Source organism: Pogona vitticeps, chromosome 1, assembly GCF_051106095.1.
Source record: "Pogona vitticeps strain Pit_001003342236 chromosome 1, PviZW2.1, whole genome shotgun sequence".
Lineage (NCBI taxonomy): Eukaryota > Metazoa > Chordata > Lepidosauria > Squamata > Agamidae > Pogona > Pogona vitticeps.
The window spans coordinates 351610618-351635557 of NC_135783.1; the positions used below are offsets into that span (position 1 = coordinate 351610618).

At 49.1% G+C, this 24940-nt stretch overlaps 1 protein-coding gene across 2 annotated transcripts in view; it reads right to left on the reverse strand.

The window, feature by feature from the left end:
* Nucleotides 1–4738: 4738 nt before the first annotated feature.
* The window catches only part of SAMD4A (sterile alpha motif domain containing 4A), a 124632-nt gene continuing 104430 nt past the window's right edge, over nt 4739–24940 (reverse strand). For both annotated transcript variants that reach the window (XM_078384061.1, XM_078384066.1), the window contains 9 exons: nt 24067–24176; nt 23358–23444; nt 20167–20464; nt 18991–19076; nt 16231–16349; nt 15269–15470; nt 12998–13124; nt 11331–11414; nt 4739–7184 (listed from right to left, as the gene is read on the reverse strand). In XM_078384061.1, the coding sequence (XP_078240187.1) occupies nt 7156–7184; nt 11331–11414; nt 12998–13124; nt 15269–15470; nt 16231–16349; nt 18991–19076; nt 20167–20464; nt 23358–23444; nt 24067–24176 (1142 nt within the window). In that variant the 3' untranslated portion in view covers nt 4739–7155. The remainder of the gene's footprint in view (nt 7185–11330; nt 11415–12997; nt 13125–15268; nt 15471–16230; nt 16350–18990; nt 19077–20166; nt 20465–23357; nt 23445–24066; nt 24177–24940) is intronic.

Genomic DNA, 24940 nt, shown 5'->3' on the forward strand with positions numbered 1-24940 from the left:
AACGTGGGACAGTGCATCACAATCTCACAGCGTGCACCGTGTTCAGCCAAACCAGGGTTGGAAATGATGTGGCTCACGAGGCACCCGATTCGCATCCCAGGTTTAGCTAAACAGAACCATGAGGTGGTGCGGCTCATGGACCCCCTCTTGGATGGGTCTAAGGATGACCAGTCGTGGCTCAGAAACCTCTGGGGAAGGATGGAGTTGGCCCTTCAAAAGCTAAAGGACACAAAAAAAGGAGCAAAGAAAACTTCCAGAACATACAAAACCCACACTGAGAGGAAGTCAACATGAGAAATACCGAGGAGCGGACCGGAATACGGGCCCTGTGGGGCGCCATGGCCAAAGCAGAGTATAATTCTTTTGTCAGCCGCTCTCTGTTTGTTCGCTCCGCAAGGAGAAGGCCAGTTAACTTAGACCCTTCCACCCTGTGATCGCAGAAAAAAAAATACGTAGCAGGAAAGGGCTAGAGGTGACAGGTCAGCTTCAGGCTAGCTCTGTGGAATGACGCCTCAAAAGAAAAGCTAGTTTTCCTCAGCGTCATTCATGTTCCTCCCGGCTCAGGAAAAGAGGAGAGAAAAGGCACTGGTGACGGTCAGGAATCAGGATCGGCAGGGTCTGAGGAGGTTGGGTGTCTGCTCAGGCGTCACTGCGATCAAAACAATCAATCTGGGGACAGGCGCATCGCACCGACATGGCGGCTATCCTGTTATTGACGTCTTTGCGAGGACTCCCGATGACACCCTCAAGCCAGCTTAAAAAATGGCACTCTGGGTCCTTTTATTCATTCGAGGCTCAGACCCCTGTGTCTAATCCCAGCCCAGGGGAGGATCCAACATATACAAGAATCTCTGTGCCCTCAGGAACAGTTTTTTCCTCATGGCGAGTTCCACGTGAACAAGTACGCCTTCTGTGCACCTCTGGGTCGCTGGGAGGTGCTCTTGAACAAGGATGGGACCACGTCCAGAGGATCAGAAACCGGGGTCTGACCTCATGAAAACGGGTCGGCTACCGACGCTGAGCACATTTTCGTAAAACCGTGTTCTTGATTAGACTTTTAGTTTTCTGAGGTGCTCGCCCAAGACATACAGGAGGTGACCCCAATATCATCCCGGTTTATTTATCAGGGGACAAGTCTTTGGTAAGGTCCCTTACACAAGCTTTATCATCACGAACAAGGGCTGTTTGAGACACACAGATGAACCCAAAGCCTCATATGACCTCAAAGCTGGTCCATTTTCTCTTTGCAACTGGTTTTCAGTGCCAGCTGATGGCCACGAGAACAAACCTCAAAGACCCATCGCCTGGATACAGTTCGTTTCCGCAGTGTGATATCACAACCAAGGCCTCTTGAAAAACACTGGTTCATGCTCCAGTGTGGACAGTATCACAGTGCAGAAAGTTTAAGAGCAAAACACACCCACCCACCTGCTGATTTCTCATTAGCACAACCTCTTCTTACCAAGTAGGAGCCCCTAACGAACGCTGAAGGGACACAAAGACCAGGATCCGTCCCCACCTCTCTCCCCATGCAGACCCAATCCAGTTACACATAGCTGTCTGCCTTTCCCTGTTCAACCATCGTCTTAAACCACTAAAAAAAAGAAAAGCACCAATATAAATTTCATACGTGATAATAACCGCATAGGAAAAAGTCGTCTCTGGCTGAGCAGGCCGAGATAACCAATTTACACACTCTTGTAATGACAGCAAGGAAAGAAAAGAAAGGAAAAAAAACTCCACACATTTCTATGTAGTGAAATATTTTGCAGTTTTTGACACTATCATATACTTTGCTTGTTATAAAACTGTTGCATTTGGCAATAAATGGGTAAATATAAAAATGAAAGGCACTGCCACTTTTTTTTAAAATACTAAACATTTGACTTTCACGGCCTTTTTCATGCAACTTTTTCTTTCTTTTCTTTTTATAAATAGATTTTTCATTTACTTTAGATAACTTTCTGGGGTTTTCTTCTTAAACCTGTTTTATCTACCTGCAGTCAACACAGGATTTAAGAGGGAACTGGGGAGGGCTTCTAAACATTTGTTCAAAGCCCTCTCGGATTACACAAGAAACAGAAAACACACTCACGCACTTATATACAAAACTTAAGAGGACATTGTCGCCTACACACAGTCCATACAAAAGAAGCTCATTCAAGGGTGGGAAAACAAGAGAAAGAAGGATATGGTTCTTCATATCAGAATTTTATCATGGTTACCAGCCATAGCAAGATATATATTTATCCAAAATAATAAATCTCAGTACTCAGATAACCTCTGTTTTCTATATTCAGCAAAGGAATAAATAACAGACTGATTTGCAAATACTTTGAAGAACGGCTACGCTTTTTTTACACCCACCCACCCCCAATTACACTGCATAGTTCAGTCTTTCCCCAACCTGGCGTTCTCCATAACTGTTGGCGAGGAGGTTAAGAGAGATGTAATCCAAGACATCTTTGCCAGGCAAAGCCGGGGGGTCATTGGTGGCTCCTCGTCAAGCTTCAAAACTGCCACCCTCTGGCCTTTGGTGGCCAATCCTTCTCCTACCTTCTCGGAGAAGCCACTGGCTTCCCCGGCCGATGACCCTGGCAGACAGCGGTTCCTAACATTGAGTTCCCAGATGTTCTCTGGCTAAAACTCTCCAAAGCCTTCTCCACTAGCTGTGCCGGCTGGGATTTGTGGATGTTGTCGTCCTTGAACATCTCGGGACCCAATGTTGTGGAACCACGGCTGGCCGAGGCCGACACGTCCCAGAATCTTATAGCCAAAAGCGCAAATCCCTAACGGGTAACTTTTTCTACCAATGCAGCCTGGGGAGAACCGACCCCCCCAGGCTGATCTGCAGAGAAAGCCACAACCGAACACGAAGAGGAGGGTTGTGTTCCGTGCAACGCAGCCCGTGCAGGAGGAAGCCAGCTGCCGGAGCGAGCCTTCTTTCTCAAGTATATATTTTTTAAAATCACCTTCTAAAAACCTTTCCCACAATCTTCTTTCTTTAGACAAAACGCATTCCCGTCCACTGTGACACCTTCCGGTGCACATGAAACCGAGAAATGACAATGGTGTTTTGGCACTTTTGTTATTATTCAAAAATAAAAAAACACACACATTGAATCTCTTAAAATACTGCATCTTGAGCACACCTTCCTCGATTTCTTTCATCGACGGGCCCCGAAAATTGTCCCAAATTCAGAAGGGCCGTTTATTCCCCTCCCCCTCCACTAATACGTGTTTAAAAATATCACTTGTACTGTTTGGCACAAGATGGGACCGGAGAAAGAAATGCTTTGTTCTCCTTGAATTAAACACTGGGTAGCGTTGGGAGTGTGGAGCGATTTGCATTACCAGCTTATCTGCGGTGGTGGTGGGGGAGCTTTTTGTGTTTGGAATATGCACATTTAAGGCTTCAAACCGATTTCACATCGACTGCTGAGGCTTCCAAATGAAAAGTTTGCCCTTGGGGGTATGGAACTGAGATGTCACCAGCTTTGTGACTCGGAAGGAGGCTAAGCGGGAACCATATCTATTTAAAAATGGCCTCAAACCCATTTTAATTTGAAGTATAGATTTTATCTCAACAGATCTTTAAAATATATATATATCCTCTGGTTTTCCAGGAGAAGCCATGCTGGTGAAACTGGTTTCCAGCCATTCATGGTTTTTGTGGTGTAGGAATAGGGTTGGACCTACCATGCACAACCGAGAGAGTTGTCTTCTGGGAGGAGAAGACACTCAAGGTATTTTTCCTCCATCTAGATCACTGGTCCTCGACCTTGGGCCTCCGGATGTTCTAGGGTTTCAACTCCCAGAAATTCTGGCGAGCAGAGGTGGTGGCGAAGGCTTCTGGGAGTTGTAGTCCAAGAACATCTCTGGAGGCCCAAGGTTGGGGGATGTGATAGGCTGGCATGCATTAATATTTTTTGCTGGATGTATTGAAGCAGCATCTTCCCACCGGTGGAAAAAACACACAATCGCAAGGCTGAAAGGGAAAGCTTGCATAGAGGTGGTCAAAACTTAGCCCTCCTGACCTTACTGGATTTAAGGCCAGGAGCGTTCCTCACCCGACTGGGGAGGGACGCTGGGGAGCTCCGAACCCACCAACATCTGGTGGGTCAGATTTTACTTACCTTGAGCCATAAAACATGGAGTGTGCGAGACTCACACTTTTATTTCTTCAGTAGCCAAGGGTATTTATGGGTGTCGGTTGTGTTCCCCTCTACACTGCTGTTCTTTTGATTATTTCAAGTAGACACGAGGGATGGAAATCAGCCTAAGACACAGCGGGGCCTCATTCAGACCAAGCACGAGTGAACCCCAGGTATACGGCACTTGTCCAGGTAATCCCGCATGTGTCTTATGGGCTGACATCGCGAGAACTTGGAAAAGTTGCCTTTTTGAACTACACTTCCCAGCGTGCCCCAACCACCATGTCTGTTGCCTGGAGGACTCAGGGAGGTAAAACCCTGGAAAAAAGCAACGTCTCAAGCAAGGCAGCTCCCCTCTCTTTCGGCTGCTTCTGGAGGGGGGCCTGGGCGTGCAAATTAAACTCAGGCAAGCTCGAGTGCTGTCGGAGTGGAAAGGGTTGCAGCATCAGAAAGCCCAGCGCAACCCGAGTTCTGGTCTTTCGGGCCCTTTTTCCTGACCCACCTGCGTGCACTGACCTCGGCTGAGCTCCCTGCAAGAGCTGGGCTTGCTCGCTCATTTCCTCCGCTGGCTTCGTGCGTGACCCTTGTTTGCCAGGTCTGGAGAAAGGCGGCCGTGTCTTGCTTTCCAGCACAAACATTCTCCAGAACAAACGGCCCATTTAGACGGAGAGCCGCTGTCTCACACACTGCTTTATTTATCCTTCCCTCCTGCATGGGTCTCTTCGGCACAGGAAGGGCACACTGTGCCCTCCTAGTCTTACACCTCCTCTAAGTAGCTCACGGGGCAGGAAACAACAACCAGCCAGGCATCTTTGCCTGGGGAGTCCTTTTACGGATTCTGATCGGTAGAGGTGGGCACCTCCTACACCAAACACTGGCCCGAGAAGGTCAGTCCACCACCGGTTCCTTGAAAGACGGCCCAAGGAAGCCGGCCCCCTAATCACTCTGCCCTAAGGATTTTTACTCAGAAGTATAAAGAGCTCTTTCCAAAACGACCTCAGAAGGTGGCGAAAGAGGGTTGGAATTTGGGGGAAGGCACTAAAGTAAAGTGACAGTGAACCTCTCAAGCCATGATGCATCTCGAGATGAACAACCACGCCAGGAGGCAGTCGGGAGACGAAGGCTGTTGAAGCCGGGCCCACCATTAATACTGGTTTGTTCTCCATTCTACTCCCCAATTTACACTGACAGTACTTAAGCAGAGGGTGGCTTATGGAAGGTGGGAATCATGGCCGCAAGGCAGGTAGGTCTGAGAGTGGGGCCAATCCTGGCAAGAAAGGATTCTGAGCCCATGAGAGGAAGGAACCAAAGCTAGCAATACTATCCAGTAAAGATGTGCAGATCTGTGCGTCTTGAGCTACCGCTCCCAGAATTCTGGGAGCGGTAGTCCAAAGAACACAGACCTCCAGATTTCTACAGTCTACAGACACCATAGAGGGTTCCCTGATACTGTGGAAAATCAGCCATCACATAGCAAGAAATTAGTATAACTCAAAAACATGTTTCCATAGGCGGCTTTAGGTTATGTGCAAAGCCCACAAGGAGACATCTGGTGCTAAGTGGCCCTTTTCTGCGGGTGGGGAAGGGCTGTACACTTCTGCCCCATACTTATTGTCTTGCATTACAGTTCCAAGCCAAGAGCAGACATACATCTGTTCCCCCAATAGACATGCCTCTGCTCATCCAGATAAACATCCTTCTTCCTACAACATGGGACCAGCTGCGTCAAGTCCCAAATGCAGCATCCTTTTTAAATATACATTCTCTCTCTCTCTCTCACTCACGCACACACAGACAGACAGACACACACACAAAACCAAAGGAAGAGAACCTTCCCTGCAACAATTCCTCTGTCTGCTCTGAAACGTTTCCCGCTTCCTTCTTTGGCACCCTGCTTCGGCCCAGCTTGGAAAGACCAGAAAAAGTCACAAGGGCCCAAGTCTTCCTAGAATCAACAGCCTGGCAGCGATTTCAAAAGGCAAAACTTGCTGCTACTGAGAAAGAAAGAAAGAAAGAAAGGAAGGAAGGAAGGAAGGAAGGAAGAAAGAAGGAAAGAAAGAAAAGAAAAGAAGGAAGGAAGAAAATAATACACACCCACACAGATACCATGCAAAAGATCCTTTACGAGAGGGAGGTGGGCAGGAAAGAGAGAAGGCTCTGGATCCCTGCAGGCGGCAGCAAACGCCTGCTCTGGGATTCGGGAGTCCTGATTTCTCCTCCTCTGGCATGTGTTGCCCCTTTGGATTTGGTTCCTCTGCCCTTCTTGCTGGGTCCCTGTGTCTCGGCAAGCAGCCTTCTGCAATGCTTCCGCTCCACGTGGGCAGAGTTTCATAAGGGACCGTGGCGGATTGGGTGGGGACACTGGCAATTACCTGGAGTAGTTAATGTGTGTGTGTATGTGTGTGCATATATATTTGGGTAACACTGCAGGAAGGGAAGGTGGGTGGAGTGCTCAGCACCTCTAAGCCGCTCTTTCCTACCCACCTTCGTGTAAACAATACACAGGATTCAAAGCCACTCTTATGAACTTCGCTGCAGGGAAAAGGTGGTTTTCCTGTTTGCTCACGGCTGTTTCCATCCGCACCCCCTTCTCCAGATATTTTTTTTTAAAAGCACAGCTCCATTTGCAGGTTGGATGTCACGTGAAATGTGGCTCATATTTACAGGTGACCGATAGGTTTCCTTCTTTCTTCTCTCTTGTGGTTTGGCGCTCTCGAGACGCACGGCGGGAACCTTGCCCTTTCGCTGGCTTCCCCCGCCCAAAATCTGGCCGGTCCCCGTTCTGCTTCTGACGATGTCACGGGGCAGATAAAGCGGCCCTTCCACAAAATGAAAACAAGAGAGAAAGGAGGATGATGGAGGAAATAAGAAAACAGCCACGAAAAGGTTGCCAAATATCTCCAGGGATCTTTAGCACGTCGAGAGAGGCGCGTCTTCGAATCTGTCACTGGTCCAGCAGCCCTATATTTTCACGGCCAGCACCGTTAAGCGCTTCCGACGTCTAGATGGTCGAGGTCCGGTCCACACCATCTGAAAGAACGTGTCCAGGGTTACACACAGGAACCAGAAAGCACAGCCAGAAGATCATCTAAACGTTGGCCTAAACAGGAGCCAAATCAGGCCTTCTGGGTCGCTGCTCCCAGGCTTCCGAACTCCCATCGAAGCGAAGCTACACCACCTCCCCGAAGCCCCATTTTCATTAAACACCAAATAGCTTTTAAAAGTTAGAGGAGCATCTGCCGACTTATCAGCCGGAAGGAGGAAGCCCAGTTTTAATGCATGGGTGCTCCCTGACTGGTGTGCTTTTAAAAATGATTTAAACTAAATTCCGTTTAAATTGGACTTACTTGTGGATGGGAAGTGAGGAGGCGGCTTTCCCTCCAGTCAATTAAACTGTCTTCACCTTTTCTTTAATCTTTCCATCTTGGCAAGGCTTTTATATACAGTGGTGCCTCGCACAGCGAGGTTAATCCGTTCCGGATTAACCCTCGCTGTGTGAAACATCGCTGTACGGAAAGAAAAAAGCCATTGGAATGCATTAAACTTAGTTTAACGCGTTCCAATCAGCTGATTTACTCACCGTACAGCGATGTCCCTCTATGGCCGGCAGCCATTTTTGCACCCTCCCCTCGCTGAATGAGGGCGCGAAAATGACTGCAATCAGCTGTTCCGCGGCTTCAAAATGGCCGCCGGAACAGCCGAAATGGCCGGCCGCAGTGTTTTCGTGCCCTTGGTAAACGAGGGCAGGGTGCGAAAACGCTGCGCGCAGCCATTTCGGCTGTTCCGGCAGCGTTTTCGCGTCCTCCCCTTGCTTACCAAGGGCGCGAAAACGCTGCGCCCGGCCTTTTCGGCTGTTCCGGCGGCCATTTTGAAGCCGCGGAACAGCTGATCGGCGGGTCGCAAAGCGAAGGTCGGTAAGCGAACCGCTTACTGACCTTCGCTCTGCGATTTTCGCACATTGGGGGCATCGCTCTGTGATCGCATTAGCGATCGCAAAAGCGTCACCGTAGAGCAAATTCATCGCTCTACGGGGCGCTCGTTCTGCGAGGCACCACTGTAATTGTTAAAATTTTGATATTTTAATGTTTTTAATGCTTTAAGACTTTATAATGTTTTTACGTATGTAAGCCGCTCCGAGTAGACTTGGTCTAGAGGGGCGGGGCATAAATCTAATTAAAGTAAAGTAAAGCGAGGTCGAGAGATTAACTTGACTCAAAATGGGTGGGAATATCAATAAATACACATGTGCATACATAGACACATTTCTCTGTTTGAAGCAAGGTATCTGTCCAACTCTGCCCTGCTTTTCTAGAAAAATCTAGCAGTGAGGGGGGGCACGCAGGGTTCATTTGTAAATTCTTCTGCATGTCCCAACTTTTATGCGGACGAATGGATGCTCTTTAAAAGTGTTACGTAGGCGAGGGAGAAACGGCGGTGCTCAGCCAAGTCCCTTCAAGTTGCTCTTAGGGAGCGAGTTCAACCAGAGGATGACATCACACCAGGTCAAGGAAAAATGGACGCTCTCCATTTAGAGATGGGCTTCCTGGAGGAGGTGGAGCTGGGGAGCACAGAATACCTGTTCGGCCAAAGGACGAATTGCTAAAATAGCGATTTGTGCCCATCTCTGCTCTCCATCCTTGGCACCATTTCGAAGATTCTTCTTACCCCCCCTTGCCCAGAAGGGAATTAGAGCAGGATTGGGGTTAATAGGGTGAAGATAAAGCGAGGTGAGCACGGGAAATGGAACACAAGGTAAGACGGGAATGAGAGAAATAAGACAAAAGCTGAGCCCTCCTGGGTCCCACCGGTGATCCTACCCACCTTCCAAGAATTCGGTGACACCTGCCGGAAGCCACTAGATCTCCCTGCAGCATAAACCCTGTGTGCCATTGCAAAACGGCCCGTGGCGATCTACCAAAACACAGCCCCGAAGTGAGCAAATGTGTTTTTAATGTGATACTTCTTTGATTCTTTTTTCAGTATCTGCACCCTTGCTGTTTTTAGCTTTGTATATCGCCTTTTGAACGATGCGAGCCGCCTTGGGTCCTTTCGAGGTGAAAGGTGGGCGGGGGGGGGGAAGAGAATATTGTAAATAAATACATAATAAAACTGGGGAAATAATTTTGTGAGGATTGGTGGAGATTTCTTGTTTGATCAGGGGTGTGCCGTCCCTCGGAAATCAGAGCGTCTGAAAAGCTTACAGGGCTTAAGGCACATTTTGGAGGAATACAAGAGGCACAAATTCAAAAACATGTTTTAAAAAGGATAACAGAATAGTGTCTACTCCCCCCCCCCCTCAGATTGAGATCCAGGACAGGCGAGATCCAGGACAGGCGAGTCTTCTTTCCTATCACTTATAGCCTGAAGTGTTTTGGAACTGAAACAGCTCAGGATTAAACCCGGGACGTCCTCTTGGTACAACACGGCCTCTGCTACATGGTTGGCTCTTTTTTCCAAACACCAATTCTGAGGATTAAAACGGTGGTCTTAATTGGAAAATGTTGGGATGTATTCGAAGCAGATGGATCAACGCGAAACGGGGAAACGACCTAAGCCTCAGCATTTTGCTTTCATCTGTTTTGTTTATAGGCAACCTCCTATAATTGGAGGCCCGAGGCAGCTGGGTATAGGCCAGGCTTACTTGGCGAAGTTGTTTTTTTTAATATATCATTTCATATGTGCCTCTGGTCGAAGAATCCTTCATGATTTTTGTAGGTTTCTAGATAAACCATCGCATCAGACTGTGGGGCGTGTGTGTCCCATTCAACATCCCTGTTTACACACACCCGTCTCAACCGGTTCTACATCGCCATGCGTGTTTCCGAAAACTCTGGTTTCGGAACCCAGCTATTTTTAATGTTTAATGTAAAACCTCCCCTCTTTCCAAGCTCAAGCGTGGAATATCATCTTGAACGTGGCAGCTCTTTCACCCATCCGCAAGAGCGTCACTGCGACCTCCCATTTTTCTCTTGGAGAAGTTCAAGAAGGACGCAAGAACTGGAAAGGAGCCATTGTCATTTTAACACCCACCCCCACCCCGTCTGCTGCCACGAGGACTTGCATAATGCTCTCCTTTTAGTGCTGAAGTGAAGCAGAGGAAATACCTCTGAGGGTTTCTGCTAATGCTGTGGCTTCTAAGTTACACAGGCACAGATGGCAGAGAGACACAGTGGGTTTTGTTAAGGACGGAGGCTGAGTAGCCCCCTACAACTTCTCTGGCCGTCTCCAAGTGAGCTGTTCCATCGCTCTCCCTTGTCAATGCTTTTAAGTCAAATAAATATGACCACTGCCTGGCCCCCATAAGCCTGAATGGATCCACCCAGGAAACTTCTCAGACGTAAGAGCAACAAATGTGGAGTCGTGCTAAAGGTCTGATGCAAGCAGAAATCACACAGAAGCCAGCCAGACTCAAGGAACCCACTTGCTTCCCCTCTTTCTTTCCCAAGTTATTTATAGCACTGGTTCTTAACCTTGGGTTACTCAGGAGTTTTGGACTGCAACTCCCAGAAGCCTTCACCACCAGCTGTCCTGACTGGGGTTTCTGGGAGTTGCAGTTCAAAAGCATCCGAGTAACAAAGGTTAAGAACCACTGATTTATAGCATCCTTCCAACTGGAAATCCTTGGTCATGCGTTATTGGATGGAAACAACTGACAGGGAACAAGATTCAGGTGTGAGATGTCTCCGTAAGATGCTTTTCAAAGCAGCTGCAGAAAAGATGAGCCTCGCTGTCCCATTGCAGCTTGAAGGCATATAAGAAGCCAGGCCGAAACAGGTCTCTGACGCTATTTCGTCTCCTGGGCTGAAATTCTGATGGACCCTTTGGGTTTCTCTTCCACCTTGATGAGCGCAACTTCCTCAATTGACACTTCATCCTTTGAATGGCCGCTGGCTTGCTATGATTGCTCCTTTTCACCCACAGCATGGAAGCCTCTTCACTCAGAAGGAAATTCCGGGGGGGTCTTCTGTGAGGCTTACTCCAGAGTAGGACAAATAAGAAGGACCCAAATAGGCTTGCCCATCTCCGTCCTCCTAAATCTGGGTCTCTCTCTCTCTCTTACTCTCCTCTTGTTAGTGCCATCTTGACTTCTACCACCTGGTTTAGCACAATAGACAAGACACCCAAACATGCTATATTGGTGGAAATGCAAAGGAGGGAATAAAACGTCATACTCACCTCCCAGGGCATGTTCGGTCATACTGAGGCACAACGACTCCAGCCTGTTATTGATATCCGGTTCTGTTGCCGGTACCGGGAACTCTGCCGAGGTAAGGAAGAAAATGCGTAAGGTGAAGAAGAAAAAAAACCCCACTGAATGCTAGAAGGAACTTCACAATGGGATCACCACCAGGACTTTTGTGTATTTTTTTTATTGGGACACTTTTCAGTTAGAGGTGGGCTTGTGGACTACAACTCCCAGAATTCCGCAGGCGGTCAAGCTCCTCCCCCCACTCTCCCTCTTTTTTCCAGGATGACGGACAGATGCCTTTCTAGCCAGCTGAACCAAACACCTCGGAGAGATTTATCTCTAGTGGCAAAGGCGCTTCTAGGACCTCAGAGGTCTTGTCTGCAAAACCCGTTTGCAACAAAAATCCAAATCCTTTTCAAGTCTTTCATACCCGGGAATACTCACAGTGGGTTCAAGGGGAGCTTTTCGGCAAGGCTATTCTCCATCTCTCGTTTCGCTGCTCTGAAAACAAGGAGGGTGGCCGGCCTGAACAGGAAAGGTTTCTTAACAGTGGGGGTTCTGTGTGCGAATTGGACCTCTGTGAAATGAGGACCCCAGTTCACATGGAGAGCCCCCATGGACAGCGTAAACTCTCCTGTTCATATTCGCCACCTCCCATGCATTCAGGGTTAACAGCAGGGAGAGGGGGAGAGGTATTGGCTAGAGCATACGTCCTAGGCGGGGTGAGAATTCCTGCATCGTCATATCTGTAAATTCCCAAAGTGAGATGGAAAATACAGGGATTCCACACCGCTCCCTTTTCTGCTTAGGGTTGCAATCCAAAAGATCATGAGTCATAAACAAACGGACTGTCTCAATGCAGCTAGCTTTACTGAAAAGCAAAAAAGGAAGGATCCAATTGCAATTAATTGCACATAAGCGACAAGAGTCCAGAGGCCTCTTGCGACATAAGGCAAATCGTCCATACAGCGATAAGCATTTATCGGCTTGATGCAAAAATTGTTTATGCCCCTTTGTAACATTCTTCATCTCCAGAGACTGCTGGGACTTTCCAAACTATTTCTTAACACAATGCAGCAAAGCATGCTGTCCATCATACATTTCCTCTGCTTCAGCACATTTCTTCTGTGGTTGCCAGATGGAGCTGGGTATAAATTCAATCAATCAACCAATCAATCATCGCTTTCTGTCTTTCCTGGCTGTCCTGTTTTGGTCCGGGAAAATCCTAATTTCATGAACCGAAGTCTGCCTTCTGTGTCAGGCTGACAGACGGGCGGTTTGCCTCCCAGATTTTTCACACAAGCTCACACAACGGAGGTCTGGTTTGTACTGGGATAGGAGAGGATCAGCAAGAATCTTCTGGTAGCGCTGGGGAAGCCCAGCCAGGTAAGGGTCAGAAACATTGACTGATGTAGCACAAGGCTCTTCCTGTAAGGTTGCTCTCCCCCCCCGTTCCTGCGAGACAAAGCGTGAGGATACCTTACTTACCAAATGCGGAGGGGAGAGAGAGTGAGACAGAGTGTGTGTGTGTGTGTGTGTGTGTGTGTGTGTGTGTGTGTGTGAGAGAGAGAGAGAGAGAGAGAGAGAGAGAGAGAGAGAGAGAGAGAGAGAGAGAGAGAAGCAGAGATGGCAACCATCATCAGCAAAGGCCTACCTGACTGCTGAAACATCAGCATCGTCTGAGGAGAGGTCTGGACGGGCAGCGAGCGCGTTCTTTGTACCGAGCTGTGGCTTCGGCTGGGCATGCTGTTGCTCCCTCCTGGATTGGCAAACCAAAGGTTCTGTGGGCAGAAAGAAGGAACGGGGCATCGCGGAGGTAAGACAAACCGCCAAATCAGAGAGGAAAGGAGGAGTACGAGACCGCCCCTCGCCTCCACTCCATGCTACTGCTCTCGGCGCTCCAGATCTGCCCACCACAACCTGCCGGGACCATTTTGGGGGTGTCCGCCCGCAAGTGTTGGGTGGATCCCTCTTTAACGGTCAGATCCGAGTGCCAGAGCTCACAGAGTGCTAAAATGGACCTGCCGCCTAGGGGATTCTTGGAACCGTAGTCCGAAATACAGTGGTGCCCCGTATAGCGAGGTTAATCCATTCCGGATTAACCTTCGCTATACGAAAACATCGCTGTGTGGGTAAGGAAAGCCTATTGGAATGCATTAAACTTAGTTTAATGCGTTCCAATAAGCGTCCAAACTTACCCCTCCAGCGATGTTTTCGCGTCCGGCGGCCATTTTGGAGCCGCCGATCAGCTGATCGGCGGCTCCAAAATGGCCGCCGGACGCCCCAATCATCGCAAAGAGAGTGCGGCGATTGGGGCAGATCCGTATAGCGATCCCCAAAAAGGGATCGCTATACGGATTCTTCGTTAAACGGTGCGCTCGTTAAGCGAGGCACCACTGTACAGCTTTCCTAGAATCCCAATGGCCTGCAAGGCTCTATAACAGGGTGCCTCGGGTTAAGTACACGAGTGACTGACTGCCTGGAGCTCAGGAAAGCCTGGCTCGGCCAAACGCCGACTTCCAAGAGGGATTGCACGTCCTACCCGCGCGTCCCAGACGGGAGGGCTGAGAGTTTTAACCCCAAGGGAGGCCCAGAAGGATGAAACAAGGGACCGGACCTTCTTGGCGGTCGCTCCTCAGCTTTGGAATGAGCGACTGTCTGACATTCGCCTGCCCTCCTCTCTGGTGACCTTTAAGAAATCCTTCAAAACCTTCTTATTCAGTAGGCTTTTCAAAATACTCCATCTGAATAACCTCTGGAAAGATCAACCTATGGCTTTTGGTGGCTGCCGATTTTTAAAGGCAATGTCAACTTAACTTTAGCTTCGCTTTTAACTATGTTTATGTTATTTAATGCTATTATCGCTGTTCTACACTTGCCCAGACACATGCTGTATCTGGCAGAAGATTGCACAGACCGGGGTCCACTTCACTGAATGCAAGCAGCTGATGAAGTGGGACACTGTTCACAAAAGCTTACACCAAGCAAAAACTGATGTCCCTACACCCCCAAACCACTGTGAACACCCCCAGTCTTGTTCTGATTTTGCAGGCTGAGCAGGTTCAGATCTGGTCAATATCTGGGTGGATCTCCACTTAGGGACAGGAAAAGATTTTGCCTCAAATCCTGGAGAGGTGCTGCCAGTCAGAGCTGACAGCCCTGAACTAAATGGGCCAAGAGTCTAAACTCAGTGTAAGGCAGCTTCCTAAATTTCCATGGGCTCAAGAAAACAGACCTACAATTTCATGAGTGGCCTAAGGTGCTTTTGAAACGACCCGGACGAGTTGCAGTATTTTATAACAGCACACTCCAAGAGTCCAAGCAACTTTTCCTTATACAGTGGTGCCCCACATAGCAACGTTAATCCGTCCAGGAAAAACGTCGCTATCCAGAAACGTTGCTATGTAGGGGGGGAACCCCATAGGAACGCATTAAACTCCTATGGGGCGAAAACTCACCGGTAAGTGAAGATTCCCCATCCGGCCGCCATTTTTGCCGCCTCGGTAAGCGAGGGCAGGGCGCAAAAACGCTGCGGGCCGCCATTTTCTGCACCTGCCAGCCATTTTGGAACCGCTGATCAGCTGTTTTCTAAACATCGCAATGCGTTTCGCTTACCAATCTTCGCAATGCGATGTTTTGCCAACCAAAACATCACAATGCGATCGCATTAGCGATTGCAAAAAACACGTCGCTATGCAGATTCGTCATTAAACGGTGCGCTCGTTAAGCGAGGCACCACTGTATTCACGAAAAGTTCCAGCGGGATCGGTGGTGACATGGGAGTAACCTTCAGCACAGGGGCACACTTGGATTCCGTTTTCACCGCAATCCCTGCGGGAGGAGAGCCCTGTGCTCCTTCGAACCTCTGTTCACAGCCCATCCTTCCGTTGGAAAGAACCAATCACGCCACCTGGCGGATACCCACCTGTCTCCCTTGCTTCAGGATGGTGGGATTAGCAGCTGCGTTGCGCTGGGTTGTTCCGAGAAGGCCGCTGGGGCCCAGAAGGCCCAACCGTGTGGTGGAGAGGTTCCGGGAGGGAATCTGGAACTGGCGTGGGTTCCGCCGACCCATTCCTGCACCTACAGATCCAGCTGTCGGTAAGGAGTTTGACTGGCCAAAGCCTCGGCTGAAATAAATAGATAGATAGATAGATAAATAAATAAAACAAATCCACCACAGCACCCATTTGAAACCACTAGAACCATCTAGAACCATGCCGCTTGTTTCTGAACTAGAGATGGGCACGAACTGCCAGTTGGGCGGTTCGTCCGGTTCGTTTACTGCTGCAACAGGTCTTTGGCGGTTCAGCGTCCCGCCCCCTCTGGTGGGTGCCCACTCAGAAGCAGTGTCCCAGCTTCCCTGCTCTGCCTCCTCCGGGTGCCGTTTCTGAGTGGGCGCCCAACAGAGGAGGCAGGGCCCCGAACCGCCAAACCCCTGTTGTGACAGTCAACGAATCGGGACGAACTTCCAAACTGGGGGTTTGTGCCCATCTCTGCTCTGAACCATAGACTCGGCTGGCTAAGTGTCACTGCTCAAAATGGGAGAGGATGCAAATTTCATCTCAACGACTGTAGTTAATTACACAAATGTTTGCCTCACCGTTTTTAAACAATTGGGAATTAATTATTATGTAGGCCTATCCATCCCACACCTCAACAGTTCTCCTAGTATCGTAGATGTTGGTTAGAAAGATGTCTCTGAGCTAGCATTAGGAATTTCTAGGTCCATCTCCCACACGGGCAACAACAAGCCAAGGTCTGGATTCTGGGCTTCTGGCTCCCCATCATCCTGCCCACCAGCCTCCCAAAACCAGCGCAGAACCCGCATCAAGACCACCTTCCCCCCCCCCCCGAGGCCACCTTTTGGAGGCAAAGTTCTAAACCTACGTTCTTTGCTGCCGATATCCCGAGAGGTCCAAGATGGATTTCCGAGGGAAAGACCTGAAGAGTTTTTGCACCTGCTGTTTCCACGATAAAAGTCTTTTCTTCTGTGTCTCTGTAAATGCCTGCCCAAGAGAGAAGGAGAGGGGGGGGGGGAAAAGATCAGGAAAAAAAATATGACGACGATGGATGATCACATACCTGGGTCACTAACAAAACATCTCACTAAACAAATCCAACAGAGGTGTGTGTGAAAAATAACACACTTGTTCAGAGGCCCCTTCGGGAGCCAAGCAGCAAAATCCCGGGGAGCCTGAAAGCTCTTATTTCTTGAAACGTTGACCCAACTGATTACCCTTTGGAGAAAAACAAATGGAGGCAAAGACGGGTTGCTCAGAGCCGTCCCCACAAACCAAGGTCGATGAACTCCACGGATTGAATGCGTTGGTGACAACCTTGTGGGGAAGCGGGGCCGAGAGCAGCCTACGCTCTCGACGCCAATTATGGCTCTTACCGTAGCCAGCAAGCAGGGCGCTTGCAATAAAGCACCTCACGCCACTCATGCACATCTGGAAATGGCAAAACTCCTCCGGTCGCCATGGGACCAAACGTTCAGACATAACAGCCCTCTTTGGCCGTATCTGCCCATGTTGTTGGGACCGATGTGTTCTCACCCTTCTCCATAACGCCCTGCCACTCCCTCGAGTGGACAACGTCTCCCGTGGTATTCCATACGGGATTCTTTTAAAAAAGGAACAATTTCCCTCTTCTCTTCTTTAAACAAGGCCCTTGGCAGAGACGGCAACCGAAAGACTACAGAGAATGGAAATGCAAAGGAAACGGTCACTACGCTGGTCAAGGCCGAGCCAGGAGTCTTTGCAACAGGGAAGATTTCAAACCGCACTGGGTGGTTTCTAACACCACGTTCATCTGACAAATTAAGAAGGACTCTTGAGACTTTTAGGGTCAAACTCAATGTGAGGTGAAGGGCAGGAATGAAGTTCACATGCCGGCTTTTCAATTATGGAAACAGCCGCGGCCTCTGGACCAGGGGGTGAGGAATAAAAATGGTTTCCCCCCCTTAAAACGGGCAGTTTTTCTGTTCTTGGACTTCACAATAATGCACTTTTATAGACCTGAGTATCAGAAGCCAGCTTGCTCTAGTTTTGTTTAACGGCACTCCGCTTTGGGGTGAAAAAAAACCACCCCAAAACAAATAAAGCATGCAGACCTCTTTTTGGTAGAATTAGGATTTTAGGAATGATTACTCTTACACAAAAAGAGAAAATAGGAAAGCTTGGGGAAGGTTTTTTGGGGGGGCAGAAACAACCAAGGAACCACAGGAGGCCACGCTTGATTCGGAGCATCAAACGTGGCGGGGTGGCCAGAAGAACCAAAATGGTCGCTGAGAGGTGAGAGACGCTTTCGTCTGAGTTTGTACGGGTCCGGAGAAATGGGGGGAGCAGCAAACATTTTTGATCTACGACTCCCAGATTTACTTAGCCCGCTGAGCTGGCTGAAGGGTTCTGAGAAATCTACTTTCCAAACCTTCAATGTGACAGAAAGCCACAAAAACCAGGAGCAATGGTGTGGACGCAATGTGGGCGGGTAATGGACTCGATTGCCGTTTCCTTTACAGCAGGGGTCTCAAACTCAATTTATCTAGGGGCCGCTAGAGGCAGCGTCTGGGTGAGGCTGGGCTGCATCAGATTTTCCGCCAAGCAGAGCAAGAGCACGAGGAAGCCGCCCAGGAGTTTCCTTAGCCCGGCTGGGGCTCCAAGAAGGAGGAGGGGTGTGCGAGCCCTCTTCCCTGGAAGAGGCGGCGGTGGCAGCTGTTGGCGGCTTGGAGGCGCTCTTCGAGGGCAGACCGGGAATGAGCTCCGCTCTCACGCATCGCTCAGCGGCAGCTCAGGCGCTTGGGGAAAAGGGCCAGCAGCGCACCTCGCTCACCAGCTCTCTCCCAAGACAGCGCCTCTTGCACCCTCCATCTGGAACTGCAGCCTGCCAACCGGCAGACAGGTGGGCTGGCTGGCAGGCTGCAGTTCCGGATGGAAGGTGCAAGAGGCGCTGTCTTGGGGACAGCCAGCAAGCGAGCCAAGGGTTTTTTTTTTTACTCTTGACAGCAGAGGACGCGTGGGCGCTTCAGGGGGCAGGCAAGGTAGGGGCCACAAACTATCATCCAGCGGGCCGCAAATGGCCCCCGGGCCGCATGTTTGAGACCCCTGCTTTACAACGAAATAAGCATCTGGATATGCCAAATTATTATAAACAAGCTATCTCGGTTAGCCGAGTCCTGTTGTTCAGTTACCATATGATACCTGCTGAAGTTTATCCTCCCCCCCCCTCTTGAAATATTCTATACTATGGAATGTAAGTGTTCCTTGAGATAACCTTAGTTCCAGTTCCCTATGAATTAATCATTTCTCTACTGAAATTCATATCATCCTTCTCACCTTGCTCAAGAACGGTGCTAGAAAACTAGCATATATTGGCATATCAGAAAAGAACAGAAAATTTGAGTGCATCTAGCGGGGTGTGACATGGGGTGGACGGGGCTCACGTCTAGACTGCTCAGCGGCAGAATGTTCCGGAAGGTCACACGGTGCTGGCACAGAGATCCAAATGTCTGACTCACAGAGACCACGGCCAGGAGCTGGCCAATTCAGAGATCCAGAAGAATCCAGAGGTTGTCTCTCTCAGCCGTGGAGGAAAGGAACAAAGTTTTCTATTTGCCTAACACATGCTTGTATTCCTGCCGTTACTCACCTCATGAATTAGGCATTTGTCTATGAGCTGCAAATAGGAGCTGATGTTCTCCTCATCGGGTCTGGAAACGAGGAGCTGAGTACACACTGGAAAAGGGAGGGGAGGGGGGAAAAAGCCACAATACTTTTAAAAAGTCAGGGGAGGAGAGAGGCGAAATGAAACTCTTACTCACTGGGGAAATATGTGCAATATGACATCATCCTTTTTTTTTTTAGAAGGCCTCGAACCGGCCCTGCGCAGCCACTGAAAAAGGACCCACGACTGAGGGAAAAGCCACCCACAAAGAATACGCATGAGCACATGCATGCATGCACCCACACACAGAGGTGGGATTCCAGCCATGCCTTGCTGTGTTCAGTTCCATATTTTGCTCGCGGTGACTGTGGTGTCAAGTCTGGAATTACTCCGTTTAAGTCTATTTATAAAAGGGAAGCAGCTGGGTTGGCTCTCTCTTGTCCCGCTACGGGAAGGGGAAAAAAACGGCTAGGAAGGTTTCCCCCTCCGAGGAGAGGAGGGAGTCGCCGTGGGTCTCTCACGTGGCCATGAGGGGGCAGATGTGAATGCTGGGGCCTCGCATCCTTTCAAGCAGCTTGTACTGTCTTGGGCAGCTGAGACTCCCTATACCAGGGTGGGTGATGGTGGCAATAGGGCCACAAAGATTCCCGCCCCCCGTTTCCAAATCTGCTTTCGCAGCTCCCCGTCCTCCCTTGTTGCTATTTAGTCACTAAGTCGTGTCTGACTCTTCGTGACCCCATGGACCAGAGCACGCCGGGCCCTCCTATCTCCCACTGCCTCCCTTATTTTGGTATTAAGAGGCGACACTTTGACTTACATTATAAATAATAATAATAATAATGAGCCGTGAAGTCCATTCTGATGTAGGATGACCCTCTTCAAGGGTTTCCCTTGGGGGAGAATACGCAGAAGTGTTTTACCCTTCCCTTCCCACAAGTTCTCCAAAGGAATGCCAACTCATCACTTTTAAGCCAGATTAGATTGAGCAACCAAGCACAATTACTCAAAGTGAAAAGAAACCAATGCATGCACGTGTGCACATGCGCGCGTACACACGCACACATGTGCGCGTGCACGCACGCACGCACGCGCGCGCACACACACACACACACACACCCCAAACGGAGTTTTGCAACATCGGAGCGGATGGCGGCGGATTACCTTTCCCCATCACTTTAGTGAACTGTCCAGGGAGGTCGCCTTCGGGCAAAGGAGCCCCGCTGGATTCGCTCTCGCAGCCCGGCAAGTGGGGGTGATGTGGGCGCATCCCCCCAGAGGCGGCGTCCTTGTAGTCGGAGCCTTGGCTGTCGGAGCCGATCAGAGCCGGGCGGCGGGGCTCCGGATCCCGTCCGTGCTCGCCTGCCGTTGCGTTCCGAGAAGAGTACGCTTTGATGGGGGTGAGGATCATTTGGTGAAGCTCTTGCAGAGGGACGCGCAGATTACCCCCTTCCAGGATGTCCTGTGGATCAGAAAAATGGCCCCCGACCATTAATGTGGGTAGCTTCTTATCCCAAGTTCTGAAAGACAGTAGGACCTCACTATTTGCAGGATAAAGAATCCGCGCACTCACATCTGCTGGCTGAAAATACTAAATAACAACACACACATACACACCCCTGAAATATCTGTTTATATGTAATTCCAGGGTGTATTTAACTGGCCAGAGACCACGAAAGGAACAGCATGCAATACTTTTGCATTTTTTTTGCTTCTGCAAGATGGGGGAGGGCCTTGGATCTCAAAACACCATTCTGAGCACCACAAGTCTCTGCAAACGGATTTTATTGCACTAGATCAGACAGACAAAGGAGTTGCAAAGGTCAATGGTTAGAGGACTTTGCAGGATCTAAGACGAGTCATGTCAGGTCAGACTGGGAGCTCATCTTCATCCTGATCCTACAGTGGCTCCATGCCCGGACGCAACAGGAATGGAAACCTCCGTCTTGCACTTCTGAGCAACTCATACAAGAGATGGGCTGTATTCTAATCTAAGGGGCTGAGGTATAAAAGCAATTTGTTAGGAGAAGCCTCCGTGAGATAGATTTCTTGATATTCTTGCTGCCCAGAAAATCCTTCATCCATTTCCTCAGAGGTTATGTCCAATGGCTCAGAATCCCATTCATTCTACCCAAAAGCACAAGCGTTTGGAGTGAACTGCTGCAAGTGAAGAAGTTAGCGTTGGCATTTGCTGACATGTGCCATGCCGGGCAACCGGAAAATGCCTACGCTGACTGCTGAGGAGATGGAGGCAAATTGCATTAGGCCAGGAGGTGTTAACAAACTAACAGGGGGTTTGGCTGCTGTGTTTGGTGGACCTTTCTCTCCAGTCAATGTCTTGAGCTGAAATATCAAGAACCATCATCTTCAGTTTTGCAGCACACGTCACAGGGGGATCATGGGGGCCTTTGTGTCTTCTTGACCCTCAAACGGGCACAGAGTGAGGAAAGGAAGGTGTACAAACTATGGATTTGGCTCAGAAATCAATGAAAAACGTGCTGGCTGTTCCTCAGCCTTTAGGAGCGTATATCAACTATGAAAGAGATCTATCACAGCTTCATTGCCCTCGGCAGGTTTCCTCAAGATGGCCTTGCCTGACAAACGAACAGAACAGAGGGCTGAACTAAGCAAATGCCTGGGTAACTTGATCAGGCACTGAAGAGGCCCAAGCCGAGATGGGTGGGTAGTTAACTATACACCTACTGTCTGCCTGGATGCCCTGATTGATAAGGCCTCCTTCAGTCTCTGAGGGACAATGGGAACGTGCTCTGAGTAGAGGACTTGGAACAGCATCTAATGTGGCTGAGGAGGCCAATTTGAGAGTGACCATCCCTTCCACATGGAAGACAAATACAATCTGCCCCTCGTCCAGCTTCCTGATTTGGCTGGTTTCGCGACTGCCTCTTGGCCTCGGCCTGCTGGACAAGGGTCTCTTCAAATTGGGAGAGGCCATGAGGCTGAATGCTCAGATGTCAAGGTTTCCCATCTGTTGAGGTCAATTCCTAAGGCCCTCAGATCCCGCTTGCAGATCTCCTTGGATCGCAGTTGTGGTCTCCCTCTGGGGTGATTTCCCTGCGCTAATTCTCCATACAGGAGATCCTTTGGAATTCGACCGTCAGCCATTCTCATGACACACCCGAGCCAATGTAGATGTCACTGTTTCAGTAATGTATACATGCTAAAAATTCCAGCTTTATCTAGGCCTACTCTATTTGGAACTTTGTCCTGCCAGGTGATACCAAAAATGAATTGGAGACAACGCATATGGAAGGTGTTCAGCTTTCTCTCCTGCCGTGCACAAAGGGTCCAGGACTGACTGCCGTGCAGGAGTGTGCTCAGGACACAGGCTCTATAGACCTGGATCTTGGTCTATGCCATCAGCTTCTTCTTCTGCCTCGATACCACGAGTGTAATATTTAGAGTACCAAGTATTTTGTGAGGCTTCGTAGACTCTGACTGTTGAACTACGGGCCACCACCTTTCCCTCTCCCAGACTCGAGCCTGCTTCATCTCCTCCTCTTCCTGAAAAATCACTCTTTCTTCCTTGTCTCCTTCTTGATGGCACTGGTCCCTTTCCAATTCTTCACTCAATAGATTAGATTTCCTCTTCTTGGAAACGGAACTTACTGTGACATCAGGGGAGACAAACCAATGACAGCATGTGGTTAAATCGCTGTACTGCAGCTAAAACTGTGCTCACGACCTGGGGTTCAAATCCCAGGTAGCTGGCTCAAGGTTGACTCAGCCTTCCATCCTTCCGAGGTCAGTAAAATGAGTACCCAGCTTGCTGGGGGGGGGGGGGCAATGTGTAGCCTGTATAATTTTAAAAAAAATTGTAAACCGCCCGGAGAGTGCTTGTAGCACTATAGGGCGGTATATAAGTCCAATAAATAAATAAATAAATAATAAACATTGGCTTCCAGAGAGAGAGAGAGAGAGAGAGAGAGAGAGAGAGAGAGAGAGAGAGAGAGATGCAAGATCTGTGGAGCCATTCTTCAACCCTAGGGTGGAGCAAAAATCTGGGGACCTTGGTATTCGACGTGGTGTTTGGTGATGATCCAGAAATGCCGCAATCATGTCACGGTCCTGGCGACAGAGCATACTGAAGTATCTCCCAAAGGGAAAAGGGCACATCACCCCTCAAATCTGTGTGCCCTTTACCTGGTTGGGTGTGTGTGTGTGTGTGTGTCCACACACCCCTGGGATCAGACCGATCGGCTTAGAAAGTTTAAGAGTTCTAGGTGAAGGCCAAAATGATTAATAGCAACTGACCAATGTAACAAAAGTCACGGGTGAAAACCTCAGCTGAAAGTAAAAGCTGAGGCCACCTTCGAAGAAAAGATGGGACCACTCACCCTTTCCAGAGATTTAAGAAGATTCTGCCTCTCCTTTAGCTTTTGGATGCTGATTACGATTTTGTGTCGTGCGCCTTTGGTAACGTTCTGCAATGGAAACACAGGAATCCCTGTTAAGCACGTACATACGGATGTCAATCTCCCCAAGGAAATGGGGCTACCCATTACATTTAGCCAAGAATCGGAGAAAAACAGAGTTGGAAGGGGGGGCCTCTAAGGCCATCCAGTCCAACCCCCTGCTCAAGGCAGGAATCCAGGTTAAAGCAGATCTGACAGAAGATTATTCCATTTTTCTCTTGAAGGCCTCCAGCTTTGGAGCCCTCACCACCTCCAGAAGTCATCAGTTCCACTGTTGTACTGCTCTAACGGTTACGAAGTTTTTCCCCTGATATTCAGCCTAAAAGTGGCTTTCTGTAGCTTGAGTCCATTATTATGCCTAGGTCTTTTCTAATTGGGGGTGATTCTAATTCCAGTGGATGGGGTTGCTTGCGTAAGTACAGTGTGTCTTACAATGCTAGCAAAAGCTACTATTTTGGACACCAATTCCCAGAATGCTCCAGAGAGTGTGGCCATGCATCACTTCTGCTTGGAGGAGTCTGGAATTCGGAGAAATATTTCCTCATTTTTCTAAAGCTAATTTCCCCCAAGCAGGGCCGTTACACGGGCCCCGCCATTTTGTGGAAGTCCTTTACTTGGTAGTCCAACTTACTTGTGCCTCAAGCTGACTTTCCGTCAGGGCCATCATTTCATCGTACGTCATCTGGGAGAAAAGGGCAGCGTATTTATGGAGGCGCAGACTTTTGAGCCACGCAGGGACGTCTGGAAATGAAACAAGACAAGTGTGACAATTAAATACCATGTTTTGGGGTGAGGGGGAAATCACAAGAAAGTTGAACAGCCTAACACAGAGACCAGGGGCGGGTGGGCGGTAAAAAATCACATTTTAACTGGCAACCACAGAGTACATTCTTTCAGACCGCGATGTCAGGAATCCTTATTGTCATGATGGGATATCTCATCCAACCCAGGCGTTCTTAACAGGAAGGCGTTCTTAATGACTGCTATTTATGACCTGTGTTATCTGCTTTTCTGTGGGGATATCAGGAGATGCCAAGCTTTCTGTGACATGCTTTGCGTTACTACTGTACATAGCATGAAATAGTGTTATACAGAGAAATACCTAGCGTTACTTGAAGAATGGCCTGGGGTACGGAAGGGTCTTTGTATCTTCTAGCTGGGAAGCGAAACTGTAGAGGTTCAGATTGAGACTGATATGGGCCTGAGGACAACCAGCAACAATGCAGAGGAAGACAGGATAAAGACCCTGAAACAAGGTTCTCCTTGGTGCATATGGTCGGACTCAGATACTTCAGGACCCAGGACAGCTCCCAGGGATTGTAGAAGTTGCTCCAAGACTGGTCACAGGGCCATAAAGAAGTCCCAGCATTTTCACGCAAGGCAGCCAAAGCCTCAATCTGTGGGTGAAGTCGCACTACAGCTTGAAGCATTTTGGGTACTGTGTCTAGTGCAGGCAACACACAGCCTTGCAACACATGCTCTAGAACAGTGGTCCCCAACCTTGG